The sequence below is a fragment of the Entelurus aequoreus genome, linkage group LG06 (assembly GCF_033978785.1).
Source record: "Entelurus aequoreus isolate RoL-2023_Sb linkage group LG06, RoL_Eaeq_v1.1, whole genome shotgun sequence".
Classification (NCBI taxonomy): Eukaryota; Metazoa; Chordata; class Actinopteri; order Syngnathiformes; family Syngnathidae; genus Entelurus; species Entelurus aequoreus.
Window position 1 is genome coordinate 2,746,739 of NC_084736.1, and position 18,336 is coordinate 2,765,074.

At 36.2% G+C, this 18,336-nt stretch overlaps 1 protein-coding gene across 1 annotated transcript in view; it reads right to left on the minus strand.

The window, feature by feature from the left end:
• Positions 1–18,129, minus strand: part of tyk2 (tyrosine kinase 2) — a 32,126-nt gene extending 13,997 nt beyond the window's left edge. The window contains 9 exon segments of the mRNA XM_062049346.1: positions 3,007–3,124; positions 3,192–3,349; positions 8,121–8,222; positions 8,283–8,610; positions 11,208–11,371; positions 11,489–11,612; positions 15,196–15,319; positions 15,489–15,690; positions 17,933–18,129. Coding sequence (XP_061905330.1) covers positions 3,007–3,124; positions 3,192–3,349; positions 8,121–8,222; positions 8,283–8,610; positions 11,208–11,371; positions 11,489–11,612; positions 15,196–15,319; positions 15,489–15,690; positions 17,933–17,935 — 1,323 coding nt within the window. The 5' untranslated portion in view covers positions 17,936–18,129.
• Positions 18,130–18,336: the final 207 nt, after the last annotated feature.

The following is an 18,336-nucleotide window of genomic DNA, read 5'->3' on the forward strand; positions in this document are numbered from 1 at the left end:
AACAAATTATTTTCTATTTTTAAAAAGGCATTTCACGTGTTAAAATGGTGCTGTTTTGGGTGGGCCGTGCACCAATTAATTAAATTGATTTCAATCTATATATATATATACATACATACATACATACATACATACATACATACATACATATATATATATATATGTATATATATATATATATATAAATTATTATATATATTGTGCATGCTTTAGAGCCCCTTCGGAATAAAATGTTTGCCTTGATACCTGTGGCGGTGGGGGCGTGGCTATGGGCGTGGTCACCATGACATCGAGTAATTTGCATAATTTACTACATTATTTGATTTTCTCTAAAAAGGCTAAAAAAATGTATACTTACTAATTAATAATAACAGTTTTGTTTTAAACGTCCATCCATCCATTTTACAATATAATTACAACACTTTATGTACATATTTATATACAGATTTGAACAATAAGTTATTCACTGAAATATATTTATTAATTGTGGTTCTTACAAAAAATATATCTTATAAAATATAAAAGCTAAAATGGCTCCGCCCCTTTAATTAGTGCATACTAAATAATTGAACTTTAGCCTACTACTACAAGCATATTATTTACCAGCAACATAAAGTGAAACAGAGGCAGAGGTGTCCTGCCACAGTCAGTAACAAATAAACATAAAACAGTAGTGGTGGTAGATAGACACAGAGCTTCATCAAACATCTGATCCACTGAACAAAGAGCTCCAAAAATCTTGAACTTTAGACTGCCATCAGTTTTACTCCCTACACTTAACCATGTGTTTCCTACTGCCTGCACACTTTGCACCCTTTGTTATATACACATGTTGTGTTTCTAATATAAATACATTTAATAAAGTCAAATACAAATAAGGCAACAAGAGAAGTATCCTACACTTCTCTTTTGTAAAGTAAATGTGAACAGCCGATATGGGCATCTACATCAACTATATGATTTGCCTGAGAAGCTGGACAGGACAAAAAATAAATAAAAAAAAAAAAAAAAATTATTTTTTTTTTTAATTTGTGGTGGACGTAATTATTTTGTGGTGGGCCGCCACAAATAAATTAATGTGTGGGAAATCCTGTGTAGGTGTTTATTACACTTTGCATTCATAGTTTGCTGTTTGTTACATTTTTGTTGTGTTTTGCTTGATTGTAAAAGATACACAACTATGGAGGAGCTGCTCTGAGAAGTAAAAGATGTTCATATGTTGTTAATATTCACAGTTTGATTGTTCATAGTTAATAATGTAAATGCCACTTTCTTTATTTTCATGTACATTTTGGGTGTCCCATTCAGTAAAAAACTGTAAAATTCCATTCCTCATAACTTTTTTAGAACTCTATGGGACATTGTGACTTTTGGTATTAGTGTTCCTGAAATGTTGATAATAGAGGTAATTATTATTAATATTCATGATCAATAGTGTTATTTCTATACTTCTTGGTATTCTTATTGCTCTATTTGTAGTGTAATAATGTTCATGGCCATTTATGAGTTACAACTATCTACTTCATTAACTTTGCTAAAATGTTTGGTATCATATTTGTATACATCACATTTGCTGATGTTCTGTTGTTGTTGTTTTTTTTACTGTCGAGGAGCTGGTCTGAGAAGTAAAAGATGTTCATATGTTGTTCATATTCACGGTTTTATTGTTCATAGTTAATATTGTAAATCCCACTTTCTTTATTTTCATGTACATTTTGAGTGTCCCATTCAGTAAAAAACTGTAAAATTCCATTCCGTTTTTTTTGAGGTGGTCTGTCACAACTTTTTTAGAACTCTATGGGACATTGGGACTTTTGGTATTAGTGTTCCTGGGAGCCAAACACATACTGTACATCTAAATGTGTATATATCATTTATACACACATACTGTACATCTAAATGTGTATATATCATTTATACACACATTCTGTACATCTAAATGTGTATATATCATTTATACACACATACTGTACATCTAAATGTGTATATATCATTTATACACACATTCTGTACATCTAAATGTGTATATATCATTTATACACACATACTGTACATCTAAATGTGTATAGATCAGTTATACACACATACTGTACATCTAAATGATGTGTATATATCATTTATACACACATACTGTACATCTAAATGATGTGTATATATCATTTATACACACATACTGTACATCTAAATGTGTATAGATCAGTTATACACACATACTGTACATCTAAATGATGTGTATATATTATTTATACACACATACTGTACATCTAAATGTGTATATATCATTTATACACACATACTGTACATCTAAATGTGTATAGATCATTTATACACACATAGTGTACAGCTAAATGTGTATAGATCATTTATACACACATACTGTACAGCTAAATGTGTATAGATCATTTATACACACATACTGTACAGCTAAATGTGTATATATCATTTATACACACACAGTGTACAGCTAAATGTGTATATATCATTTATACACACATACTGTACATCTAAATGTGTATATATCACTTATACACACATACTGTACATCTAAATGTGTATATATCATTTATACACACATACTGTACATCTAAATGTGTATATATCATTTATACACACATACTGTACAGCTAAATGTGTATATATCATTTATACACACATACTGTACATCTCAATGTGTATATATCATTTATACACACATACTGTACATCTAACTGTGTATATATCATTTATACACACATACTGTACATCTAACTGTGTATATATCATTTATACACACATACACATTGGCCCCCCCAGACAATTTTTTTCTGTCAATGAGTCAAAATATTTGCCCAGCTGTGACTTGTGGCGTGGGCAAACAGTTAATTAGTGTTAATAAAGCTAAGTGGGAGCAGTATGTCTTATAAAAAGCATCAGTGTTAAGACTAAGAATAGGACAATAAACATTCAATGGGTACCTTTGAAACTATTTTAAATGTGTCCCCCCCTATAAAGCGTGCCGTGACTCACCTGGTTCTGGTCGAGCACAGCCAGGATAATTCTGTCATAGAAGAGAAGACTCCAGCGCACAAGACAAGCTCCTTCGCCTGGCGCCTCCTTTCTCAACTTGAGTCGCACAAAGTCATCCCTGGAAACACAACATCTTTCATGAGAGCTTATGTGTGACGGCGTGAGGGGGAAGCAAAACAACTCACTGCATGGGTCCGTGCAGGCCATTAGCTTCACTCAGCAGCACCCTGGGGGGCGCCACGTCATGACAGAGATAGTGGTGGGCGTCCGCAGTCAGCCGGTAGTACCCATCTAGCAGCGAGATGAAGGAGCGGGCCTCCGGGCTGGAGCTCATCTCAACCTCCTACGTGCACATTGACAAAGACACGGCTTACAAGCCACCTACACACGTTGTAAACACACCAGCAGCACAGCGTGACCTCCAATAGGCGCTCACATGTGCATTGGACTAACAATATTTAGGCATCGGTAGAAACTCTGCTTTGGGCCATTTCCTGTTTTATGGTTATCATCACACTTTTGCTGCAAACTGAATGCAATGACATCATTTTCTATGGCTTTTTTTGTGCTTGGCGAAGAGCACCAGTGTTGGCAAAGAGGAAAAAAGTGTGACGGTAACCATCCATCCATCCATTTTCTACCGCTTGTCCCTTTTGGGCTTGCGGGGGGTGCTGAAAGCCTATCTCAGCTGCATTCGGGCGGAAGTAAATAAACATTTGTCATCCATCCTTGAACATTCAGACACTCAGCATTTGGAATTATTGTTGCAAAAATAAAAGAAGTTTGCTTTTAAAACTTGCTTTACATTCATTTTAAAAGACAGCGTGTGGGATATTGTGACGGTAACCATGGAATCAGAAAAAGGAACCAATCAATTTTGGCAATGCCTATAAAAGGCCACTAGGGGACAGAATCAATCTGCCTTCCCCATTATGTGTCTTCAAAAGACTGAGTAGTGTTACTTCATTTGAAGTTATTACACAGTGCCCCTACTTCAAAGGCTAAGTTATTTTACTTTATTTTACTTTATTACACACTGCAGTGTTTCCCACACATTCATTTATTTGTGGCGGCCCGCCACGAAAGAATTACGTCCGCCACAAATAAAAAAATTTAAAAAACTTTTTTTTTTTTTTTGGTCCTGTCCAGCTTCTCAGGCAAATCATATAGTACCGTAGATGTAGATGTAGATGCCCATATAGGCTGTTCACATTTACTTTACAAATGAGAAGTGTAGGATACTTCTCTTGTTGCCTTATTTGTATTTGACCACTACTGTTTTCTGTTTATTTGTTACTGACTGTGGCAGGACACCTCTGCCTCTGTTTCACTTTATGTTGCTGGTAAATAATATGCTTGTAGTAGTAGGCTAAAGTTAAATTATTTAGTATGCACTAATTAAAGGGGCAGAGCTTTAAGAGACATTTTAGCTTTTATAAGATATATTTTTTGTAAGAACCACAATTAATAAATATATTTCAGTGAATAACTTATTGTTGAAATCTGTATATAAATATGTACATAAAGTGTTGTAATTATATTGTAAAATGGATGGATGGATGGACGTTTAAAACAAAACTGTTATTATTAATTAGTAAGTATACATTTTTTGAGCCTTTTTAGAGAAAATCATATCATTGCAGTAAATTATGCAAATTACTCGATGATGTCATGGTGACCACGCCCATAGCCACGCCCCCACCGCCACAGCTATCTTGGCAGTTTATGGGAAACACTGCACTGGTTATACTTCATTTGAATTATTTATTTGAATACACAGCGGTTATACTTCAACAGCTACGTAAATGTACTTTATTCGAGTCTATTACACAGTGGTTATACCTCAAATGCTAATTAGCGTTATTTTATTTGAGTCTATTACACAGTGGTTATACCTCAAATGCTAATTAGCGTTATTTTATTTGAGTCTATTACACAGTGGTTATACCTCAAATGCTAATTAGCGATATTTTTTTTGAGTCTATTACACAGTGGTTATACCTCAAATGCTAATTAGCAATATTTTATTTGAGTCTATTACACAGTGGTTATACCTCAAATGCTAATTAGCGATATTTTATTTGAGTCTATTACACAGTGGTTATACCTCAAATGCTAATTAGCGTTACTTTATTTCAGTTTATTAGACAGTGGTTATACCTCAAATGCTAATTAGCGATATTTTATTTGAGTCTATTACACAGTGGTTATACCTCAAATGCTAATTAGCGATATTTTATTTGAGTCTATTACACAGTGGTTATACCTCAAATGCTAATTAGCGTTACTTTATTTCAGTTTATTAGACAGTGGTTATACCTCAAATGCTGATTAGCGTTATTTTATTTCTGTTTATTACACAGTGGTTATACCTCAAATGCTGATTAGCGTTATTTTATTTGAGTCTATTACACAGTGGTTATACCTCAAATGCTAATTAGCGTTATTTTATTTCAGTTTATTACACAGTGGTTATACTTAATAAGCTAAGTATGAAAGTTTGACCATTTCCTTTGTTGCAGAACAGTTTCATTCTTGGTTCTATGGTTACCATCACACTTTTCTTTATGTGGTGGCATCACTCCACAGTTGTGTTTTGCCTTTTCCTTATTTGGCGAGTCCACCGCAGAAGATCACTATTGACGGAAAAGAGGGGAAGGTGTGATGATAACCATAGAGTCAGAAACCAATTCTGTCATGCGTATAAAAGGTGACAATATTGCTCAGCAAACCCCTCTGTGCTCGTTCACTTGCAAAAATCTGATTACCGTATTATTCAGACTATAAGGCGCACTTAAAATCCTTTCATTTTCTCAAAACTCGACAGTGCGCCTTATAACCCGGTGGGCCTAATGTACGGAATAATTCTGGTTGTGCTTACCGACCTCGAAGCAATTTTATTTGGTACATGGTGTAATGATAAGTGTGACCAGTAGATGGCAGTCACACATAAGAGATACCCTAACCCAATATGACGCCAGTAAACAACACCAAAACGTTAAATGTTCCACTGAAAATAAAGGACATTACACACGACGCTCAAAAATCTGTCAAAATGTTTTTAGTACGACTTTGAAGCCGCACCGCTTGATGGATTGTCAGCCCATTACGTCTACCGTAGTCAGAGATACCAGTATTGTGTGTGTGTGTGTGTGTGTGTGTGTGTGTCGGTAGGTTGAGAGTTCAAACCCTGGCCGAGTCATACCAAAGACTATAAGAATGGGAGCCATTACCTCCCTGCTTGGCACTCAGCATCAAGGGTTGGAATTGGGGGTTAAATCACCAAAATGATTCCAGAGCACGGCCACCGCCGCTGCTCACTGCTCCCCTCATTTCAGGGGGTGGAACAAAGAGATGGGTCAAATGCAAAGGACAAATTTCACCACACCTAGCGTGTGTGTGAAACTTTATAACATATCTGGCGTTTTGTTTCACATTATTATGCAAAACAAACTTCTGCTACCTGCTGATGTGTATTTGGGATCTGCATAAGTCCTGAAAAGTTGCGCATGTCTGCCTTTGTACTCCGTACCAACACCGTAGTTGATAAGTTTCTTCTTCTTCTCTATCTTCTTGTTATGTGACATTCATCCTCCACTGTTGCCATTTCTAATATAAAGTAGTGTAAAGTTCTTACTTATATCTGTCAGTAAACTCACCATGAAAGCACTAAAACATACCGGTGTAGTGACTTGACATTATTCACCCAAGGAACTTTTCTTATTAGAGGGTTCCGGTCGGACGGTTTATCACGGGACACATTTCGGGCGTTGTTGTTGCACTAGTGAGCCACGGCTGAGGAGATGCTGCTCCGTTATTGATTGAAGTAAAGTGTGAATGTCATTAAAACAGTTAGCGCCATCTTTTGACACTTCTTCCACTCCCGTCCTTGCACACTACACCGCTACAACAAAGATGACGCTGTCCAAGTGGAGGCATGTAAATAAGACCCGCCCATCCTGAAGAGACTGTCAGAAAGCGACTTGAAGATGATGTGTAAAACATCATCTATGCAACATTTTGAGCAAAGAACCAGCGTTACATGTTATGTACAGCAGTGTTTTTCAACATTTTTTGAGCCAAGGCACATTTTTTGCTTTGAAAAAACACAGAGGCACACCACCAGCAGAAATCATTAAAAAACTAAACTTAGTTGACAGTAAAAAGTCGTTGTCACAATTGTTGGATATGACTTTAAAGCATAACCATCACTATAGCTCTTGTCTCAAAGTAGGTGTACTGTCACCACCTGTCACATCACACCCTGACTTATTTGGACTTTTTTGCTGTTTTCCTGTGTGTAGTGTTTTACTTCTTGTCTTGCGCTCCTATTTTGGTGGCTTTTTCTCTTTTTTTGGTATTTTCCTGTAGCAGTTTCATGTCTTCCTTTGAGCGATATTTCCCGCATCTACTTTGTTTTAGCAATCAAGAATATTTCACTTGTTTTTAATCCTTCTTTGTGGGGACATTGTTGATTGTCATGTCATGTTCGGATGTACATTGTCTTTGCTCCACAGTAAGTCTTTGCTGTTGTCCAGCATTTTGTTTTTGTTGACTTTGTAGCCAGTTCAGTTTTAGTTTCATTCTGCATAGCCTTCCCTAAGCTTCAATGCCTTTTCTTAGGGGCACTCACCTTTTGTTTATTTTTGGTTTAAGCATTAGACACCTTTTTTACCTGCACACTGCCTCCCGCTGTTTCCGACATCTACAAAGCAATTAGCTACCTGCTGCCACCTACTGATATGGAAGAGTATTACACAGTTACTCTGCCGAGCTCTAGACAGCACCGACACTCAACAACAACACATCATTTGCAGAATATAATTACTGCTTTGCAAAAAATATTTTTAACCCAAATAGGTGAAATTAGATCATCTCCCACGGCACACCAGACTGTATCTCACGGCACACTAGTGTGCCGCGGCAAAAACACTGATGTAGACCACAAGGAAGTCTTTCACATTTAGAAAATAATAATAATAATATGACCCCTTTAATGCGCCTTATAATCCGGTGAGCCTTTTGTATGAAAATAGACCTGAATAGACCCCTCATCGATAATCCCTATGGTCCGGAAAATACGTTAGTTTTATGAAAACTTAGATAGGTCTCACCATGTACTTGTTGTCCTGGGTGCTGATGCAGACGTCAGCCTGAGTGATGGCGAGGTGAATAATGTCCGGGAAATCACAGAAGTGGATCCACTTATCACTCATCTGCCGTAAAAAAAACGAGGTTAGCGAAAAAAGGGATTTTTAAGCCATGATCGGACAAACCGTCTGCTGGTGTGTCCTCCACTGGATCCCCCTGGTGGCAGAGACCATTATTTCACACGCCGCTACGTGGTTATCTTCGTCCGCGTCCTCGTCCTGTCGCAGCCTCCGGAGGCTGGCCGAGAAGGTCTCGCTGCCGAAACCAGGCGCCAAGTACTCCAGGGTGCAGAGGTATTTGCACATGATCTCCTTGGCGTCCAGCTGCCTGCCGTCCATGTTGCGCTGGTAGGCCACGACAAACCTCCCAAACATTCGCCGGATTCGAATTTTTGTCAGGATCCTGTCTTCAGAGATGTGCTTGGCGAAAGATTTTGGGATGCAGGTTTCAAAGCTGAAGAAGAAAATCTGGATTTATTATATTGAATGCAGAAAAGTATATAACAATATTTTTAAAGGGGCAGTACATTACAATGTCAAGTTGATTAGGTACACCTGTACAATCACAAAGTATTAGGAAAGCTAAATTAGACAATATAGTCAGAGAATTACAGTAGTTGTTATTGTTGTGATAGGACAGATTACAACAAATAAAACTGTAAATTAGGCCGAGGAAAAATACACCATGCGGCCCCTGGGCCTTAATTTGCCCAGGTCTGACCTACAGCCTGTTATTTGCGCACTATTGACATGTTATACACCAAAAATGTGGTTGTCTTAAATAGAAACCGAAAGCGGATGAAATATCCACTTCGGTTGGCGACTGTGTCTTTCCGGCACACGCCAGTGACGTACCTCGCCCTAAGCTGACGAAAAAGTAACATCCAGGTCTCATAGCGTTTAGACTGAAGTCACATTTGAAAAGATCAGATTCCAATGTGATTCAGGACTCCCTCCTGAATCTGGTTCCAAAAGATCAGTTTTTAAGCACTTTGGAGCGTTTAGACTGGCAACTTTTTTTTTTTAGATCTGTGTCACTTTATTTATTTATTTATTTTTCATAAAGAAATACAATCAGGTGTGCTTACGGACTGTATCCCTGCAGACTGTATTGATCTATATCAGGGGTCACCAACCTTTTTGAAAGCAAGAGCTACTTCTTGGGTAGTGATTAATGCGAAGGGCTACCAGTTTGATACACACTTAAATAAATTGCCAGAAATAGCCAATTTGCTCAATTTACGTTTAATTCTATGTTATTATTAATAATTAATGATATTTACACTTAATTGAACAGTTTAAGAGGAGAAAACACAAAAAAAATGACAATTAAATTTTGAAACATAGTTTATCTTCAATTTCGACTCTTTAAAATTCAAAATTCAACCGAAAAAAAGAAGAGAAAAACTAGCTAATTCGAATCTTTTTGAAAAAATAAAAAAAATAATTTATGGAACATTATAGTAATTTTTCCTGATTAAGATTCATTTTAGAATTTTAATGACATTTTTTAAATAGGTTAAAATCCAATCTACACTTTGTTAGAATATATAACAAATTGGACCAAGCTATATTTCTAACAAAGACAAATCATTATTTCTTCTAGATTTTCCAGAACAAAATTTTTAAAAGAAATTCAAAAGACTTTGAAATAAGATTTAAATTTGATTCTACAGATTTTCTAGATTTGCCAGAATAATTTTTTTGAATTTTAATCATAATAAGTTTGAAGAATTATTTCACAAATATTCTTCGTCGAAAAAACAGAAGCTAAAATGAAGAATTAAATTAAAATGTATTTATTATTCTTTACAATTAAAAAAAAAAATTTACTTGAACATTGATTTAAATTGTCAGGAAAGAAGAGGAAGGAATTTAAAAGGTAAAAAGGTATATGTGTTTAAAAATCCTAAAATCATTTTTAAGGTTGTATTTTTTTCTCTAAAATTGTCTTTCTGAAAGTTATAAGAAGCAAAGTAAAAAAATTAATGAATTTATTTAAACAAGTGAAGACCAAGTCTTTAAAATATTTTCTTGGATTTTCAAATTCTATTTGAGTTTTGTCTCTCTTAGAATTAAAAATGTCGGGCAAAGTGAGACCAGCTTGCTAGTAAATAAATACAATTTAAAAAATAGAGGCAGCTCACTGGTAAGTGCTGCTATTTGAGCTATTTTTAGAACAGGCCAGCGGGCTACTCATCTGGTCCTTACGGGCTACCTGGTGCCCGCGGGCACCGCGTTGGTGACCCCTGATCTCTATTGATATTTAATGTATTTTTGTGTTTTTTATGTTGATTTAATAAATCAAAAATAATTTGGTACCAATCAATACAAACTCAAACGCCTTTTGTGCTAACGTAGAAGCTAGCTTATCTCTTTCCGTAGTTAGCTGTGTTAGTCGGCTAGAAAAAGAGTTCTACAGTGTTCACTCTTACAGTGACAATGTCGTTACAGCTTGGTTATTATACAAGTTACGGAATGTAAATGAAGTATTGTTGACGTTTTTTGAAAGCATTTTTAAAGTGATTTAAAGGTAGAATTGATTGCTAACATTAACTGCATTGCTGGCCACCAAGAATGAGCAGATTTTTTACAAGTTACAATGCAAAAAATAAAAAACCTTTTGTCTTCTTGTCTCTCATAATGATTGCGAACGATAGGCAAAATTCCAAAAAAAAGTGCAGTTACCCTTTAATGTTAAGGATTTTTGTGATTTCTAATCGTTTGTGAGGGCACCAAAGTGACTTCTGTGTGTGTGTTGGCAGAGCATCACATACAGCACAGTTGAGCTTGTCGTTGTTGTCTCAGCTTGTTAATAAAGAGAAAGTTGTGTTGTGTTTGTTTGCTGTACAGTACTGTATAGTATCGTGTACAAACCTTCACTAAAATAGTGACTTTTGTTGAAGCTGCAACCCATTATTCATATTTACATTGTTTCTTATGGAGGAATTTGCTTTAATAGACAAACATTTCTATTTACGAACCATGTTCAACAAGCAATTAAGTGTGTAAAAATAGCAGCATAATTGTGTGCCGATGATAACTTCTCACCTGGTCTTTTTAGCCACGCTGCGCAAGGTGCGGCCAGTCTGCAGCGCCAGGTGCATGAGGTGCAGCACGGCCATGCCCAGGCACTCGTTGTGGAAGCGACTTCGCTCCTCCTCCCTGTCCACCTTTTTCATTTCCATCATTTCATTGACAAAGTCATATTTGGCCTGTTGGAGGATTACAGGAAGTGAGGAGAGAGAGCGAAAGACAATCAGAACCACAAAAAGGCATGTGGTGAGAAGTGTGAGACACATGCACACACACACGTACGTACACACCCGCACCTGGGCAAATAAATACTCCACTGATGTGATTTCAAGCAGAGGTGCGTCACCGCCACCGCCGACAGCAAAACGAGTCACAAGCGGCTCGCTGTCGTTTAGTCCGTGCCAGTTACGAAAGTAAAACCTGCACACAAAGACACACAATATTGTTGACAAGACTTCAGTCACATTCAGGCCAGAGTCACACTTCTGTAGCTACAAAGCCCAAAAGCAGTGAAGTTGTCACGTTGTGTAAATGGTCAATAAAAAGAGAATACAACAAATCCTTTTCAACTTATATTCAATTGAATAGACTGCAAAGACAAGATATTTCATGTTCACACTGAGAAACTTCCTTTTTTAGAATGGAATGGCAGCAACACATTGCAAAAAAGGCATTTTTCCCAGTGTGTTACATGGCCTTTCCTTTTAACAACACTCAGTAAAGGTTTGGGAAGTGAGGAGACACATTTTTGAAGTGGAATTCTTTCCCATTCTTGCTTGATGTACAGCTTAAGTTGTTCAACAGTCTCCTTTCTCATATTTTAGCCCTCACACAATGGGAGACAGGTCTGGACTACAGGCAGGCCAGTCTAGTACCCGCACTGCTTTTATACCCAATCATGGCACCCACCTGTTCCCAATTAGCCTGTTCACCTGTGGGATGTTCCAAATAAGTCTTTGATGAGCATTCCTCAACCTTCTCACTCTTTTTTGCCACTTGTGCCAGCTTTTTTGAAACATGTTGCAGGCATCAAATTCCAAATGAGCTAATATTTGCAAGAAATTACAAAGTTTGTCAGTGTGAACATGAAATATCTTGTCTTTGCAGTCTATTCAATTGAATATAAGTTGAAAAGGATTTGTTGTATTCTCTTTTTATTTACTATTTACACAACGTGACTACTTCACTGCTTTTGGGCTTTCTAAGTGTGTGTACTTAATGCACACACTTGCTGTTTATGTTTTTGTCATGTGACCAACGGCTGTGCAAGAAAAACTTTGTGATATTCTGCTACAAATACTAGGAGTGCTCAAAAAATTGTATTCGCATCCAAATCGCGATTACCGTAATTTCCGGACTATAAGCCGCTACTTTTCCCCCTCGTTCTGGTCCCTGCGGCTTATACAAGGGTGCGGCTTATATACGGCCTGTTCTTCTCCGACATCGACGAAGAGGATTTGGGTGGTTTTAGTACGCAGGAGGAAGACGATGACACAATGATTAAAGACTGACTTTTCATATACCGGTAGGCTGGTTATTTTGATAACGTACAGGCGAGCACTTTGTATTACTTTGCAGCGTTGTATTATTTGTACTCTGCACGAATGCTGTTCGCCATGTCAAAGATGTGAAAGTTTGATTGAATGATTGAAAGATTTATTGTTGATAAATGGGACGCTTTGAGTTCCCAAACAGTCATCTCTGTCCCGACAATCCCCTCCGTGGTAGCAGGAACCCCTATATACTACGCTAATTACACATCAAAACCCTGCGGCTTATAGTCGGGTGCGGCTTATATATGGAGCAATCTGTATTTTCCCCTAAATTTAGCTGGTGCGGCTTATAGTCCGGAAATTACGGTAGTTATTCCAATTTTTGTTTTTTTTTAAGAATAAATGCTGAAAAATTCCCTCCCCATCGCTGCCTTTACTAGCTGTACATATACGAGATCCTTCAGCAGCCAAGAGGAGCTTTTGGAAACTGTTTTGAAAATGTTTTACTATCACTTTTTGACCAAATAATACATTGTGAGAATCAGTGAGAAGCGGTTTGAATCAAGAATCGATTCTGAATCGATTTGTCACCTTAAGTGTCAGAATCAAATGGAATCGTGAGTTGTTGTAAGATGCCCATCCCTAATATTTACTCTCTTAGATTTTACAAAAAGCTTCCAACAATATACTTCTAAAGAGCAACAGCTCTGTTCTCTCACCTGCACTGGCTTCCTGTGCACTTGAAATGTGACTTTAAGGTTGTACTACTTGGGTATAAAATACTAAAGGGTCTATCTTGCTGATTGTATTGTACCATAGTCCCAGCAAGAAATATGCGTTCTAAGAACTCCGGCTTATTAGTGATTCCCAGAGCCCAAAAAAATCTGTGTGCTATAGAGCGTTTTCCTGTAATGTACTCTGGAATGTTCTAGCAGTAACAGTTAGAGATGCTACCTCAATAGAAGCATTTAAGTCCCATCTTAAAACTCATTTGTATACTCTAGCCTTTAAATAGACTCCCTTTTTAGACCAGTTGATCTGCCGTCTCTCTTCTCTGCTCTGCCCCCCTCTCATGCGTGGAGAGGTTATCAGGTGACCACAGATGATGCGCTAGCTGTTCAAAGTCAGGACCCAAGGTGGACCGCTCATCTGTGCATCAGTTGATGACGTATCTGCGCTGCTGACCTGTCTCCACTCAAGATGGTCTCCTGCTGGCCCCACTATGGACTGGACTCTCACTATTATGTTAGATCCACTATGGACTGGACTCTCACACTATTATGTTAGATCCACTATGGACTGGACTCTCACTATTATGTTAGATCCACTATGGACTGGACTCTCACACTATTATGTTAGATCCACTATGGACTGGACTCTCACACTATTATGTTAGATCCACTATGGACTGGACTCTCACACTATTATGTTAGATCCACTATGGACTGGACTCTCACACTATTATGTTAGATCCACTATGGACTGGACTCTCACACTATTATGTTAGATCCACTATGGACTGGACTCTCACACTATTATGTTAGATCCACTATGGACTGGACTCTCACACTATTATGTTAGATCCACTATGGACTGGACTCTCACAATATTATGTTAGATCCACTATGGACTGGACTCTCACACTATTATGTTAGATCCACTATGGACTGGACTCTCACAATATTATGTTAGATCCACTATGGACTGGACTCTCACACTATTATGTTAGATCCATAGAGGGGGGTGGGGGGGGGGTCCCACATCTGCAGTCCCCTCCAAGGTTTCTCATTGTCCCATTGGGTTGAGTTTTTTCTCGCCCTGATGTGGGATCTGAGCCCAGGATGTGGTTGTGGCTTGTGCAGCCCTTTCGGACACTGGTGATTTAGGACTGTATAAGTAAACTTTGATTGATAGAAGATCTATCCCTGAGTCAACTATGTCAACATACAGTACAGGCCAAAGGTTTGGACACACCTTCTCATGCACAACACAACTGATGGTCCCAACCCCATTGATAAAGAAAGACATTCCACTAATCAACCCTGATAAGGCACACCTGTGAAGTGAGAAGCATATATATATATATATATATATATATATATATATATATATATATATATATATATATATATATATATATATATATATATATATATATAGAATATGTTATTTCACCTTTTTGTGTTAAGTACATAACTCCACATGTGTTCATTCATAGTTTTGATGTGACAATCTACAATGTAAATAGTCATGGAAATAAAGAAAACACCTTGAATGAGGAGAAGGTGTGTCCAACTTTTATACTGTACTGTACGTGGTTATATTAAATGCATGTTGGAAATCAACTATATTTGTCATTTCTTTTTGCTTTTTGTGATCATTTTCACACTGGAGTTGAAGTTTAAGCTGGAGCGCACCAGAGATCCCTTGCAAAGGGAAGCGAGACAGCTTGAGAGAGGTTAGGTGCGAACGAGGCGTACCAGAGCAGAAGAGGCAGCGGTGTGACTTACCTCATCCTGTAGTGCAGCACCAGACGGGAGGGGTCCTCTGGCTTGAAGACGTGGTTTGGACTGTACCAGCAGCGGGACAGAGGCTCGTACAGCGCAAACAGCACGTGGAAGACAGGAGTTACACCTGGTGGCAAAACATCATCACTTCATATTATCATCCATTAGGAAAAAACATCATCACTTCATATTATCATCCATTAGGAAAAAACCTCATCATCATCACACTTCATAATATTATCATGGATTATGAAAAAACTTCATCATCATCATGGATTATGGAGTTGATGTCTCACCCACAGCCTCCGCAGACAAAACACAGAGCTGCTCTGCGTTGACCTTGTCTGATGTCACATGGGACAAATAACGCTCTCCATCTGGGCTCCAGAAGAGGTAAACATGGATGCCGGGACCCTGAGGGGCCTCAAGAAGCTCTGGAGGGGACTTATGGTTGGAACGCCTCCATGACCGCCATCTTCCAGGCATGACGCCACACCACTAACACACAGACACACATAATTGTTTAGCTAGAAACACACAACAATGTATACAAATAAGAGTGCACTTGTGATATTTAGCTGCTTTTTGACCAAAAAATGTCATTAGCCACAAATTAAGAAATAAATATTGAACAAAAGTAAACAGTGACTATGACTTAATTATTCTAAAATAATGAGTTTCACCCCTCATATTGAAACCATATTATCATAAATTATAAAATTTTCTATTAATATGAACTTTTTTCTTGCACAATTTTATATTTTCTGGTGGAATTTTTTCCTTCCAATTTAATATATGTTTTTTTCTTTTGATGGTTCTGTTAAAATAATGTATATTTTTTTATGTCATGTTTTTTTTGTATAATCTTAATGTTTATGCTCATATCATGATTTTTTTCGTGTATAATTTCTCATTTTTTCCACATAATTTTCACATCACTTTGTTACACGGTGTGTGTTTCTCACACCAAACAAAATCTTTTTTCTATTTAAAATCTTTTCTATTTTTTTTAAAATTGTATTTCTTTACCTTTATTTTCTATGGATCTTGTTATATTTCTAAACAATTTAATTTGTTTTCCCTCATAATATTAGACACTTATTATCTGAACAATATAAATGTTGTCATATTAAAACAATAATAATTGTATACTACAAAATCATAGCTTAAAGTATCATTTAATTTTTTCACAAAATATTATAATAAAAATAATGTAATATGTTCTGTTAATATTACAACTTGTGTTGAGTACAATTTTCAAGTTTTGTTTAAAACTATTTTTAATAATTCCATGTATCATTTCAAATTTAAAAATACAAATTGATATTATTAATTAAAAAAATACGACCTTATTCTTGTAATAATTAAACCCTTATTTTCATTTGATTTCTTACGTAATGTAAACACATTATTATCAGAACATTATATATTATTCTTATCATTGTAACAATAACAATTACATGTTAAAAACATTTTCGACTAAATTTTTCCCAAAAGTTTTTTGTCAAAATATTAAAACATTATTATTACCTTTAAATAATTGTATATTTTCTGTAGGGCTGTCAAAATTAACAAGTTAATTCATGTAATTAAACACAAAAAAATTATCGCATTAATCATGTGCACTTATGTGAATAATGCTGTATAATAGACTGTATTTATATTATTCACATGTGAATAATGCTGTATAATAGACTGTATTTATATTATTCACATGTAAAAATACCTTAATGTTTATTGTCTATTGTGAGCGAACTGCGGTGCTGAATTTCCCCCAGGGATCAATAAAGTACTTTCTATTTTATTCTATTCTCTTCACTTGGATTTATCATGCAATTCATTTTACCTTAACCGTTAAACGTTCAGTAAACAGATCAATGTATACGTTAGTAAAAAAAAATGAGTGAGGAGACTCTGACTGGTAAATTTCACTCCAAATTACAGCCTACAGTAACTGTACATCAAATGGTTACCAAAGTTCTGTGCAAATAAATGTGATGCATTCAAGAAAAACATTTTAAAAAGTTCCTGGTTGACATTGTGTCAATAAAACTGCATTTGTGTACAAATATTTCAATTTTGCAGGCAGGTAATCACCTGTGATTAATCCAAATTCAAAAATGTAATTCATGTGATCAAAAAAAACTATCATAATTTCATAATGTCAAATACCATTTTCAATTTACAGTATTCATAAAAATTCTACGTACAGTTTCAAGGCTTATTTTCTTGTAATAATACGATTTCATATTACAATTTTGTTTTTAAATACATAGATAGTACTTTATTGATTCCTTCAGGAAAATTTACTTTACTTTATTCTACTTTATTCTAGTAATAATTTCACCTTATTTTCATAATCACAACTTAAATCTATTAATTGTATTTTTTCCCCCTTTTTACTTTCTTTCTTCTTCTAATACTCTTCTTTGTAAGATTATCCAGGCCCAAATAATAATAATGATATACAATAATAATAATGACGTCACACAAAACTAGCTATAATACATCCAAATAACGACCTACACATTGACAGAACATTTCGGACTTTAAGACTGATATAATAGAGTAGGTGTATGAATTTAATGAAAATTAAAATAAAAAACGTGTACGGAAATGCTCTCATTGTTAGTAGGACAAAATACATTTCAAGTAGGACTTTGAGTTTGACATTTAATTACATCTTTACATTGCCATAATGGCAACAGCGATAGACCACGGCAACAGGAAAAGAGCTTACCATTGAACGCGGGTAGAAAGTTGTCAAAAGGAAGTTGTTGAAAAGAGGTTACATTGAACGCGGCTGTGCGGGCAGAAAGTTGTAGAAAAGAAAAACTTTTCACCAAGCTTCTTTTTACCTCATCTTGGCCTCACACTTCCTGAAACCAATAACCGGATGTGACGTGGCATAGACCGAGTGAGCATGCGCAAACACGCACACTACTCGCAAAGCACACTAAAAAACAAAACAAAACATCGGTCATAATTAAATATTTAAAGTAGCTTTTGGTTTATTATACTTTATGATTAAAATAAAGAAAGTCATTACTGTGTGTCATATAATAATATAATTCACATTTTATGGAAGGTGCTTTATGTTTATTCAGCCAAAAGGGGACTATTTACTTTATTTGCATAATACGA